This window comes from Bubalus bubalis, chromosome 14, assembly GCF_019923935.1.
Source record: "Bubalus bubalis isolate 160015118507 breed Murrah chromosome 14, NDDB_SH_1, whole genome shotgun sequence".
Lineage (NCBI taxonomy): Eukaryota > Metazoa > Chordata > Mammalia > Artiodactyla > Bovidae > Bubalus > Bubalus bubalis.
The window spans coordinates 48,800,108-48,813,512 of NC_059170.1; the positions used below are offsets into that span (position 1 = coordinate 48,800,108).

The following is a 13,405-nucleotide window of genomic DNA, read 5'->3' on the forward strand; positions in this document are numbered from 1 at the left end:
TCTAACCTATTATAAGTTTTACAGTTGTTTTTGCAGATAGTCAACAATTCCAGAAGATTTAGAAAATGTTACCCAATTTCAGTCCTCTTTTCTTAATGACTGCTAATCTTTCAGAAACGTTAATGAGATACTTAGAGTCTCTTAAAAATGGTTGAGGTCTCCAAAACAGTAATTGTGTGATAGAGGTGAAAGAAGGCAGGAGAGCGTGAGTGTGTTTGAGTGTATATATGTGAAATGTGTGTGTGTGTTCATACAGGTGGTAGGGGAAGAGATAAAGAAGTTTAAAAAGGTAATATTTACCAAAAAAAAAAAAATGAGGTCCATGGTGTTTGGCTCTGTACTTTCTTCTCTTTTTGAATCAGTGCCTTAATACCAACCCAACCCAGCAAGGTTAGCTTTCCAGGAAACTCTTGATCTTAGACCCAAGATTTCCTTCTCTTTTTTTGTTTCGTTTGTTTGTTTGTTTTGTTTTTGCCACCGTAAAGAAACTTAACTCCAAGATGGCTGCCCCACTAAAACCACAACTTCACAGATTCAATATGCTTTTTATGTCTTAGGAGATTGTGACCACTTGAGGGCCCTGGCAGAAGTGGTCATCCCTCTGTGGTGTGGTGACGACACTGTCTTTATTTAATTATTAAGACTGGAAAGGGAAATGGCAATCCTATTGCTCATAATAAAATCCATGACTCTGCCATCCAAGAAAACAAAAAAAGCTGTAGAGAGTATTAAAAATCTGTGCATCAATTAGCAGCCTGCCTCAGTCTGGTTTGTTTTGTATCTTGGCTATTTACCTCTTGTTTAAAGAAAGTACTTTGTTGTATGTTAATCACAACTTTAGACCGAAAAATTGTCAGTTGGAGAAATATTTATAGTCAACTGCCAACAATTTGAAGGACTAATTACATCTTAAGGGTGGAATGTCAATGAATACAAGAGAGAAGCCTTAGGTTTTCTAGTACCAACGTCTCATCAGGACCTTTAGAATGCTACTTGGGATCTTGTATTCAATTTTATCAGCAGGTTGGGATTTTAAGCCTGCTAGATTCAAGTTAAGTATCTCTTGGTAGCAGATAAGACATAAATACCATATCCTAAACTCTTCAAACCTTATGTAATTTACTTTTCATTTATTCTTCTCTCCTGTGTCTCTCTTATTCTCATTGAGTCTTGAAATATGCAATATGTTTTTGAAGATATTTTCTCTTAATCTTTCCTATATGTAGCTTTTTGTTAAGTTCTTTTTCCCCCTGATGAAATAGTAAGTATAAGAAAATGCCACTACTTGACCATTTTTTACCTGTAAAATGGCAGCTTCATATGGTTCGATCTAATGTATTTCATGACTGAATATTATAAATACAGTAAAGTATAAATAAGGGCATTAAAAAAAAAAAGCTTAGAATCCAGTATCACTGTTGCTATTTTGGTATGTTTCCTCTTGGTGTTTCTCCCCGTACTGTATTTGTATGTATTTACATGGAATTGGTATTATATACACTGAATCTAGGCTTTTGTATCCTGTCTTTATTATTTAACATGGTGCCATGAGCATTTTCTCCCTGTACCATTCAATATCTAAAAACATCATTTTATACACATGTGTGCACATTATAATCTTCCACATGGAGGTACCAGAATTTTTTAGCCATCCCTTAAATGACTGTTTAATCTAGCTTTTTAAAAAATTATTATCATAATTAAAACTTGGGTAAGTATCCTTATATAAAGCTTAGTATGTATCTCTGATTATTTCATTAGGATGGATCCCAAGAAGTGAGATTATTAGTCTATAGGGTTTCAGATTTTTAAAGATTTTATAGCATTAATCATTTTTAAGAAAGGAAATAGCCGTTTACATACAGACCTATTCCCCCCACCAACCCCACTCATACACTCACGAATGGGAGAACCCTGACAGCTCATTCACCATGCCCTCAACAAAAGCTATTGCTTTCTAGAAACTTCAGTAATGTGAGAAGTGAATAGTGGCTTTTGGGTTTAATTTGCATATCTTTTATCTCAGGTGAGGGTGAACATTTGTTTGATATTTTTAATTGAGTATTTGTCTCTTTCTTAGTTTGTAGTTCTAGGCAGATGTTTAAAAGGAAGAAAAGTGCTGGTTGATTTCGTGAGTTTATTAATATTTTGTTTCATTTCCCTGTCTTGAGGAGCCTGAGAAGCGCCAATATGAAAAGAAAACATATTTTTACAGATGGGAAGGGAGCGGGCAGTGGAGCCCGTGTAGATAACGTTCATTTGCGAGGCTCGACCTCTAGTGATGAGGGCGCCTGTGACTTCAGTAACGCCTCCCAGCTTAGAAGGCTCACAGGGGAGGGTGTTGATGGAGGCTTCTTCTGTATCTCCATGTCTTCAGAGCCCAGGGCCTGCAAACCTGGTGCAAAGCAAGTTGCAGTCAGTGGGTGTGGCTGCGCTCCGGGTCTCCTGGGGTGGGCGATGCTGGGTGTTGGACTCCCCTGGCCCTCGCCACCTCCCCCTCCTCTCACTGTGTGGCCTCTTAGCTCTGCTTTCTGGGCTGGCCTCTGTATGGGTGCTGCTAACCAGGCCAAGGTCAGAGGGTCTATCTTCCTGTGACCCAGTTAGCTTTGTTCTGTGTCACAGCCACAAGCTGTATTCTCTCCACCGGCTAACTGACTGAGAAATGCATGCTGCTCATCACAGGGGAGAAGAGGCCAGAGAGGGGGGCCATCTCTAGAGCTGGAAGGACCCAGAAGATCCTCTAGTTCAGCCTTCTTAATGCACTTTTTGGGAAGAAGACCGAACCCCATAGGTTCTCCTAGGCATCGTCTTAGGCTCAGTTCCTACAGCAGTTGTGTATTAAGCCACTGTGGCGGGATGGAAATTCATCCCTACCGCGAGGGGGTGGACAATTCCAGTCCAGCCCAAATGCTATGAGCTGTTATCAGCATCCTTTCAACTTGAATAGAAAGGATACAGCTGATAAGGACAGAACTTAGAAGCCCACCACACAGGAAGATGGCTTACTGTGGTCTCATTTGGGTTCTCTGGAAAGGACAAGAATTCTGATGAAAAGCCATTGGAGAATGATCTGGGTACAAGAAAAATTTGCAGGAATAAGTTGGCGAAATCAAAATCAAATGACCCGTCATCATCTCCAACTGAGTGTTGTTTCCGATTTCTGTGTTTCTCATAACAAGAGGACGATTACTTTAGTCACCAAGACCAAACTTCACTGTACTTCTTCTCTGGGAAGTTACACTCATTAGTTTTCTTTTTTCTTATCTCCCGCCCTCCCATCCACCCATGCACATTACAACAGAAGGGACTTGTGACTATTTGTCCACACATCTGTCCTGTTCTGCCCGCGTTACTCCTTCGCTCTCCTGCCAGAGTCACTGTAAAACGCCTTTCCTTTATCTGCCCAGACCCCCCGGTGGTTTCCCACAGTCTACTCATTCAAGTCCAGATCGTATTAACACTGCAGAGAACAGTGGCTATTACTATGTAGATAATTTTTTTCTCTGAGAACTTAGTTTTTTACAAAAGTTACAAGCTCCCCTCCCATTTCTCATAGTGTAGTTTGTCTGCTTTTCAGCTTCACACAGCAGGTTTCATGAGAACTCCAGGTCCCTGATGGAGAGCCTGGAACTCCAGATAATTGAAGAGGTCTGCTGAAGGTCACAGAGCATCACGTGGTGTATTTGTGAATGAATCATGTTATTTGCATGTTTAGAAGTCAGTGTTAGTATCGCCATCAAGACATTGCAGTGAAGTGAAGCATCAACCTTGTGCGTGTACGTGTACGTGTGTGTGTGCACATGCTGTGTGTGTGCTTAGTGTGTACAAGGCAAGGGTCACCTCATAGAGCCATCCTAGCCCAAGAGAATAAAGGAGTTCTCTCATTTTTATTATTGTATTTCATCTTCATGCCACCACGCCTTCTATCCTTTCTTATTTATATTTTATGCATTATTTGGTAAACTGGGAAACTTTTGTTGCTATTAAGGAAGGAAATTTAGAGCCTAAAATAGTAGCATGAGCTTTGAAACTAGACAGACCTTGGTTTGACCCTTGAATCTGCGCCTACACACTGTAACCTTGGACTCTCAGCCTCAGTTTTCTTGTCTGTAAAATGGAGACGTTCATATCTACAGCAGGACGGTTCCTGGGAGTGGAAACTAAAGAGTGCCAGGCAGCCAGCAGAGTGGCTGGCACATCACAGATGCTCGGGGAATGGATGATGTTGTTATCTCTCGTGTGCTGCTATTCTGAGCTTAGAGAACAGGCTCTTCCTTCTCTGTGTATAGGGAGAGTTAATGAGGGTAGTGGCTGGGTGGGGGGTATAAATTAACCACGATTTGGAAGATGTTCTTGGTGAATTCATTACGCATCTCCTGGAGGGCATTTGAGCATCTTACCACTTATCCCAAGCATCCTCAAGGGGGAAAAAAGTGATTGACTATAAATCTAGTGATGTAATGAATCAATAGAAAAAAACCCAGCCTAGGAAGCACGGCTGTTCAGCATTCGTGATTCCTCTCCCTGGGTTCCCCTTTAAACCACCTAACTTAGAGCCTGCATGCCATAAGCATTTCTCTTTGGGTCTCCTCTCGTGACTTTAATCTAATTTAAACCAGTCCTGTCGAGGTGAACAAGAGAACTGTAGGCTGAACGCAGACTTCTCACCCAGCTCCGTGTTCCTCGTGTTTGTTTCCGTGACTGTTTCTTCTGTTATGTTAGTGTTGACACTTGTAAGCATGCATTTTCATAACAGAACAGAGGGGAAAAAGCTAAAGTTTGCATTTCGCTTAACTGTCTTTTGGAGTGTTGTTATACACTGAGCACAAAAGTTTTCTCCTATAAAAAGAGACTTGTTGTAAATCCAGTTTGCCTTCTTTCTGTACGCTGTCTACAGAATTTGCTTTCATCGAATGACTGAGTCGCTCAACTCAAGTTGTATAACCAGGTGAGACATTCTCTGAGCCGGGGGTCCTGATCTGTTGTTGTTTAGTCGCTAAGTTGTATCCAACTCTTTGCGACCCCATGGACTGTGTCCCACCAGGCTCCTCTGTCCAGAGGATTTCCCAGACAAGAATATTGGAGTGGGTTGCCATTTCCTTCTCTGGGGGATCTTCCCAACCCAGAGATTGAACCCACGTCTCTTGTGTCTCCTGCATTAATTAGCAGGCAGGTTCTTTATCACTGAGCCACTTGGGAAGCCCAGGTCGGGCCCGGGTTTCTCTTTGGTATCATCGAGCAATGCCACCAAGTCCAGTAGGAATTACCAGCCTGAGATCCTAATAGCTACTAGATACCACATACTTGTCTTTGGAATAAGTGACCGATCCATTTAGAAAACTGAGGCTTCGAAGTTAAGCCCCTTGGTAACAGCCATCTTCCAAGCAGAAGCTTGATAGAAGGAAGCCTTTCTATCAAGAAAGCACACTGATCTGCTCTGTTTTCACTCAGATCAGGTGGGAGAAAGTCTGCAGGCAGGTTCCACCTGAGATGAGAAGAAATAGCTGAACACACGCCACCCAGGGAAGGAGACCCACCAGGACACATGTCCCTTCTGCCAGACGGTCAGGCTTTTTATTAGGGTGGTAGGGTTTTTAAACTGCTTTCTCTGTTTTGTCTTTGAAATGATGGGCTTACTCCAGGAATATATGGGGCAGAGAACAGTCTAGGAAAAGATGAAAAGAGCCGTAGTGGACTCAAAAGAGACAAAAGTCTGCTTCCTGGCTCTTTCAAACCAAAAAGAGAATAAAGGCGGCAGTACTATAGGTACTGTTCATCCTGAGGGTTCCTTGGCACCTTCCACGATGCTGGCTTTATCTGTCAACCAGTGGTGCTGTGTTCTGAGGCCTCGGGTCTCAAGCCCCAGGTGGATCACAGGTAGAGGAAGGAAGAAGGAGCCAGGACTTTCCCTTCCGGAGAGTTCTTTCTTTTCATCTTATGCTCTTAAGAATAGGAAAGCAGCTTCACTTAGTTGCTGTGACTTTTCTTGGAAAGGAAATTTTTGATCAGATAGAACAGCTGTATTTTGCTGTTGAGAACAAAGCAAGGAACTTGTTAAGGAATTTCTCATCGATTGATGAGATCGTTGAACTGGACAGAATTTCAGGGGTCATCTAGTCCAGCGTCCTGACCAGCACAGGATTGATTTCTCCATTAGTGCTTTCCAAATGCTGGGTTCTGATCAATTACTGTGACATCAAATTTAGTGTGTAGTAACCAGCATTTTTCAAAAGTGAAATAGAATAGAAAATATTACAGTGCCCCTCAGGATGTGAGGGTAAATATGTGTGCACACCTTCAGTGGGTTGCTGTAAAAACAAAAGAATTTGCAAATGCATTGCCTTGACCTCCACTTAAGACTCTCCCATCCAGGAATTCCTCACTACAGGCCTTGATGGACTGTTCTGTTAACATGAGTATTTTTTTTTTTTAATAATTTTATTTATTTTTGGCTCTGCTGGTCTTCACTGCCGTGAGGGCTTTTCTCTAATTATAGCGAGTGGGGGCTACTCTCCATTGTGGTGTGCAGGCTTTTCATTGCGGTGGCTTCTCTTGTTGCAGAGCACAGGCTCCAGGGTGTGTGGGCTTCAGTAGTCGCGGCTCCCAGCCTCTAACCACAGGCTCAATAGATGTGGCGCACAGGCTTAATTGTTCCAAGGCACGTGGGATCTTCCTAGACCAGGGATCGATCGCGTGTCTCCTGCGTTGGCAGACAGATTCTTTACTGCCGAGCCACTAGGACAGCCCAACATGTGTATCCTTATCTTAATTGTCTGCCCTGCATTTAGTCATAGAATGAATGAGTTACTGTAAGTGGGCTCCTTAGTCTCTGGTCCTTGTGTTCTCAGGATTCTGTCTCTGAGAACATATCTGGGCACGAGCACTGCCTGGACCACTCTTCTTAGATGTTCCACTCTGAGTATTTGATGTAAGGTGACAAAGTAGCAAAGGAAGACATTTCTTATGTGAACTGGCTGGAGAAGCATCCTTACAGGGTGACCTCACAGCACAGCTTCACCCTGAAGGGTTTGTTTGGCTCTGACACGCTCTTCCAGAGGCCGTCCTGACTCCCTGAGACTGGGTGAGGGCCCCGTGTTCTCCTCCTGTCCTTGTCCCCATCGCAGTGCTGACACTGTGGGGAGCAGGCACGCTCCCGTCACTCACACACGCCTGTGCCGTGTTTCCTTGGCCTGCTCTCCTGCTGTCGCTGCAGTAAACTTCTCAAGAGAAAAGAATAGGTCTCGTTCATCATCACAGTGTAAGTGCCCCGTGTGTCCCAAGCCCTCGGAACGTGCGTGTGTACGTTCTGGACTCTGTGAAATAACATTTGCTGTCCTCGGTGACTCAGATGGTGACAGAAGTACCCCTTCCTGGAAGACAGGTATCTGGGAGATAGAAAGTGGGCTTGATTTTGGGAATCAAGTCACAGGCCAAGTGATCCACGAGGAATCAGGGAACGGTCCAGTGGTCACAGCGAGTAACTACGGTGAAAGCTTTCCATGAGGACAGGCAGCCCTTCAGAGATGGACCCGCCATTGCTGCGTGATAAATGCTATCTCAGATTGTGTGTGATTTATGCTTTTACATGTACTTACATAGCCCTTGGGAAGCCTGGCATGCTTCAGTCCCTGGGGTTGCAAAGAGTCGGACACCACTTGGCAACTGAACAACACCGTGTGGCCCTTGGAACAGTCTGGGAAGACAGATGTGAGTGCCCCTGCCGTTTTGCAGATTGGAAAACTGAGGTTTGGTGCAGCCAATGACTTGCTCCCAGGACCACAGCCGGGGCTGGTGTCAGCACCACCTGGGGATGAAAGGGCTCACGCCAAGCCCGTGCTGTTTTAACTCGAGTGGCCCTTGAACAACTCGGGTTTGATTTGCACGGGGCCAGATTCTTTTCAGTAAGCACCTGCTTACAGGGTATGAGCCAGCCTGGCCGAGGTTTGGTTGAACCTGTGGCCGAGGAACCTCAGATATGCATTCGGAGGGACCCCGTATACAGAGGCCTGACTGAAAAGTTTACCCTCAGATTTATGATGACCCGGGTGTCAGTGCCACGAGGGCCCATCATACACACACACCTTTCCAAGTTGTGAAATACCATGTTCTAATAATTTACACTTAGGTCCAGTTTTGTTGTGTGCTTCTCTGAACAGCAGCCCTTTGGGTGGTGGAGGGGGGGTGGCCTCCAATACCTTTGATTTGGAAGGCTGCTGCCTCAGGGCTGGGCGGGGACTTTGAAAGGACTCCCCTCCTCCTCAGGTCCTTGGCATGACCTCCTGGTGCCCGTGGGACTGATGTGTTAGAGATGCACTCGTCCATCCATGGTAGGGAAGGATATTACAGGAAGGATGCTGAATACAAAAAGGACTGGATGGTCCACGAGGCTGTTGAGAAGTCTGTCTGCTGGGAGCGACGATGTTTGACATGGGGCTGGAAATGAGGTAGAAGCCAGGCTCTGAGCTTGGGTCCACGAGGTGGTGGGTGTCAGCCAAAGGAAGGAGTCCTCTGGGGATTGGGGGCACCCCTCATCTGGGTCATGGGGCCTGTGCTGTGGGGCATCGCCTCTTGTGGGGGCTGCACCCCAAGTGCTGGAGCTGGTGTGCTTCATCCTCCTGCCCCCCACAGGCTGCTGGCCTCCGTGAGACCAAGTTAAGAGTCCCCCTACATCAATATACGTTTGACCTCAGACCTGTAGGGTCAAGAACAGTTCTTACGAGTTTGTACAAAAGATATTCATGGCTGGGCCTGATCTGTTGTACCGTTTAAGGATTTGCAAAGTGTACTTACCTTGCAGACAGAGGCAGCATGGACCAGCTCGCCTATCCCCAGGAGGACAGTGACCCTCTGGCGTTTTTCTGGAAGGTCATTGCTTCTTACCACCCTCATAGTGGATTCTGTCATTGATGCTGGCCTGCTCCTCTGTGTAATGGGTGGCCAGCTAGGGTGCTGTGAACTTAGCTTTGCTTTTAAAGAGCCTGCTGTAGTAACAGAAAGGGGCTGAGTGTCCTCAGACCTGAACTCTGACCATGGTGCCAACTGTATGTGTGACACTGAGTCTGGGAAACCACAGTCTCACCTGCAGGATTCTGTTGCCGTGTCATTTCTTTCCCCCGGGATGATTGTACCCTGAATCTATTTTAAATGTTACTTCCCCATCTCATACACATGTGCACGTGCAGTTTATTCAGTGAGCTCCTAATCATTCTTCAAAACCTAGCTCAAACATCACTTTCTCCCACTGTGCCTTCATTCGACAGTGATTTATTGAGCACGTACTATGTGCCGGATGCTGGGGGCGTAGCATTGAACGAAGCAGACCTTGCCTCGATGTTCCCGCAGATGTCTCGATGTTTCCACAAACACATCCTGGGTTTGTGATGGGGTCCCTGTCCTCTGCAGGCCCAGCCTGGGGATCAGAACAGTGGACTCAGAACAAATGCTCGCCCCTCTGGTCCTGCCATTTCTCTGTCTGTCTTGTGCCAGCCCCTAGAAGACGTGGAGCTGGAGCACAGCATCGCGACTAGCCGAGGTGCTGCGGAGATGCTTCTCCTACTACAGTTCCTGCAGGAGCATGTGGATTTTCCATAACGTGGGGACCTGATGGAGAACCATAGGCTTCCAGAGCCTGATCCTTCCTGCCCTCTCCATGCCGGCAGCAACTTGGCTGCTGCTGGAGCCCAGTGTGTGCCGAGGACCGGCACAGTCAGCAGGATCCTGTGATGAGCCCTGGGGAGAGGCCCCACTGGCAGGAAGCACAGGGGCCCCCCTTTCACCTGCACGCGGGGGCAGGCATTTCCTGGCTATTGTTTGCAGGGGCTGCCGCTGCTGATAGTTGCTATTTCCGTCCAGCAGCCAAGAGGGGCTGGAGCAGCTGTGTTCTTCCAGGCCCGCCTCTCCTGTGCTGCTCACCCAGGCCCGCCTCGCGGCCTCTGGGGAGGCAGCGGCAGGACTGACCAAACTGCCTACCACCCCGTTAGCAACAGGAGGTCTTGGGAGAGGAGATGCTCCCTTGTGAAAATAAATGCAGCAGCCCCACCTCTGCGCACACAGGCGCTTTCATGTAGGTTCCCTGTTCACTTTCATTCTTGGCTGGCGCCATTGTCTTAGGACCGAGTGTTTTTGAATCGTTGCTGCTGTTGAATTCATGCACCCTGGCAGGACTCGGATGTGGACACCCTGGGCTCAGAGATGCAGACTGTCTCCCCAAGATAAACTGGAGAGAAATCTGATTCTTCAGAGTTCGGTGTGGGAAGAAGTTTGGAATTGTGTAGTGCACGGGCTGTGTAGGCTTGGTTAGCGTTTCTCATTATGAGCTGAAAGTCTTAAGATCTATTTTCGGTGGCTCATTACCCACCCAGATTGCTTCCGCCGAAGTGCATCATAACCCTGGGTTGATTAAAGATCTTGCCTTGCCCTTTTGGACCAAAAGGTGTGTCTGCGAGATGAAAGCAGGGAAGATAATAAGATGGAGCTGGCCGCTGGGGGTTTCTCTTTTTAGCAGCGTGGAATAGTAATTGCGGCTTCCGAGTCTCTTTATTTTTACCTTTCTCCTGTGTGTGTTGTCTTTAGAGGTCTGGGGCAGGGGACACTGGTCATCATTCCGTAGCTTAAATGCTGTTCTGGACTCTCCTGCAAGTGGTGGCCATCTGGGGAGGGGTCCCCAGAGTCAGTGCCCCATCCTGGCTCTGTGGAATCCAAGATCAAATGCTCCCTCTCTGGTCCAGAAGGGACCATCTCACCCAACCCCGGGAAGGCAGCCCTCCTGCCTCCACCCTGTGTCTGAGTGAGATGAAGAAGCCCCCTCCTCTTCTCTTTCTCTGCAGGCACCGTGACCAGGGTGCCGTATGGTCAGGGTCTGGGAGGAAGGAGGTACAGGAGCCCTGGGGGCATCGTCCACAGCTCACAAGACACTCTCCTTATCCCCACAGCGTGGGCCCTGCCACCACGACGGTCCCCGCGGTGGTGCTTTGATGCGACCAGAGCACTATGTACAGTGTCGAAGACCTGCTGATCTCCCACGGCTACAAGCTGTCGAGGAAGCTGCCAGCCCCGCACGAGGATGATGGCGAGCGGCGCCAGCCTGCGAGGACCACGGCGCCCGCGGGCCCCGGCCTGCTGAACGGTTGCCACGATGGCCCCGCCGCCCTCCCCCGGGGCAAGGCCTCTCCGGGGACGGGCCTCCTGAGCGACCCTGAGAGCCGCCGCCTCGGGCCAAGGGGCCACGGGGAGCGCCCCAGCACTGCCGCAGCTGCCAGGATCTCTGAGGCCGGGTAAGCTCCACCAGGACCCGCCAGCTTCCTTGGCCCCGGGGGTCTGGTAGCAGGTGTACGCGTGCATCCTGGCCACCACCTCTGTGTGGACAGGGCCTGGGAGGGAGGGGAACTGAGTGGCAAGGCTGCATCTTCCCTGGAGCATCCGGGATGCTCGGTGGCACCCAGTGCAGGGTCGGGTGTGTGAAGCCTTCAGCACACAGTGACGAGTGAGTGGATTCTCTCCTGCCAACGCAGCATTTTAATCCTCAGCCTCCTTGTTCCCTCATAGTCTCATCCTGTCTCCTCAGCCAGGAATCATTTAAAAACTCTAGAAAGGCCAGTTCGTGTCAGGCACACACTCCATGCACATCCAGGCTCCTTGTTGACACGTTCCAATACCTTACAGAGTTGAAACACCTGTACGTACCTGAAATACAGATGCGTTCCAATATCTTGTACATTACAGCATTGCGAGATGCTTGTGCTCCCCTCCACTTGGGCAAAAGCAAATCCTCTCTTCTCTCATATTCATGTCATTCCACTGGCCTCTAACCCGTCTTTTCCCAACACTCATGGGCCCTGAGGTGAGCATCTCGTCTCAATACAGCTGCATCTGTGGGTGTTTTTTTACAACTGAAAAAGAGGGTGGACTGGCCAGGGGATGGGGAGGGAGGTAAATAGGAGGGAATTTGGGCAGCTCACTACAAACCCTGCAGCCTGCAGCCAGCAGTTTTAACCTGGAGGAACGTTTGTCATCGCTTCCTAAAGCTGTGTTTGTCTTTAATGCTACGTGGACACTAGGCTTAGGCAGGAGGGCAGCCTCGGTCTACAAGTGGAAGCAGAGGCCTGTGTTTAAGGCAACAAACCAATACGCAAACAGGACAGTGAGTCAAGTCCAAAGGGGATGAATGGCCTCCTATGGTTTCAAGTCACCTGTCTGCCCACAGGGAGAATCTTTCTTGTTGGTTGACAGCCTTCAGGCAAAAAGGGGAGGGGTCCTGCTTTTCCAGGTCAGAGCAGTCAACCCCTTGGTCATGGAGTACTCCCCAAGGGGAGGGCGCCTCTTCATGCCCCATGGAGCAGACACAGGTTGCATTACTACCCAGACCCACCTCTTCAGGGAGGGCTAGTGTTGTCAGCGATGGGGCAGGTTCAGGAGGGATGGAGAAGGACTTGAAGCTGCTCCGTTTAACCGTGTCCTTCAGAACTTGCAGTTGTGTCTACTGCTGCCTTGGGCCCTGGTCTTGGCAGCCACAGTCCCTGAAAAGCCTGCCCACCATGGACTTTGGAAGAGGGGGCTTGTGGGTGCATGGGCCGAGGGTCAGGACAGCCTTCGCTTCTACCGCACAAATGCTGGGTGTTACTCTGCCTCCTAGGCTTCCGGTTCTCTGCAGAGTGTACCTGTACCTCCCACCCTGGATTTCGGGGCACCGAGGTTGCACCCTACCCCCCTGCCCCATGTGTCCCACAGAGCTCACTCCAGTGCTGCACACACAGGGTGCTCAGGATAAGCCCCGAGATTCAGTTCACCCTTCCGGCCTCATGACAGCCATCGAGGAGCCGAAGGCTCAGTTTCTAATGAGGTGAAAAGATGGTGGCCATGGAATCCCCATGAATGTGCCATATGTGGGGTCCTCTCAGTCCGGAAGGGCTGAATCAGATCAGGGTTGGGTCCTGGGTGGTGGGGGAAACAGAATCCCCTTTATGATTCTCTGAGGGCAGTGAGGCCCCCGCCCCGTCCACAGCCTGCCCAGGACTCCCCAGGCCCCTGTAATCATGGGGCCTGAGCACTGCAAGGCCCTGCAGCCCAGCCTCTGTCCAACCCTCGGGTGCCTTTCCTCCTGTCTCGAATGAGGGGCTCAGCTGGTTTGAGAGCATCGCTGGCACGGCTTTGTCTGTCCACAGAGTTCTGACAGATCTGGCCATTCGCTTCCAGTTCTGAGGTCGGCTGGTTAACTTGGGAGGTGTTGAGCTTTGGGGTTGAAGGTTGTCTTGTAGGGTAGAGAGAGACAGTGCACACATGTTGACAAAGACCCACGCCAGCGCCCAGCACCTCGGAAACCTGCTGCTGGGCTTCCTGGGCTGAAATGAAAAGACATTTTCCTTTTCAGTGGCCATTAGAGAGCTGGAAATGAGGCAAACGGAAAGGT

General features: G+C 48.6%; 1 protein-coding gene across 3 annotated transcripts in view; it reads left to right on the forward strand.

The window, feature by feature from the left end:
* The window catches only part of JCAD (junctional cadherin 5 associated), a 78,655-nt gene that overhangs the window by 44,409 nt on the left and 20,841 nt on the right, over positions 1–13,405 (forward strand). For all 3 annotated transcript variants that reach the window (XM_006067779.4, XM_006067778.4, XM_006067780.4), the window contains exon 2: positions 10,932–11,273. In XM_006067779.4, the coding sequence (XP_006067841.3) occupies positions 10,990–11,273 (284 nt within the window). In that variant the 5' untranslated portion in view covers positions 10,932–10,989. The remainder of the gene's footprint in view (positions 1–10,931; positions 11,274–13,405) is intronic.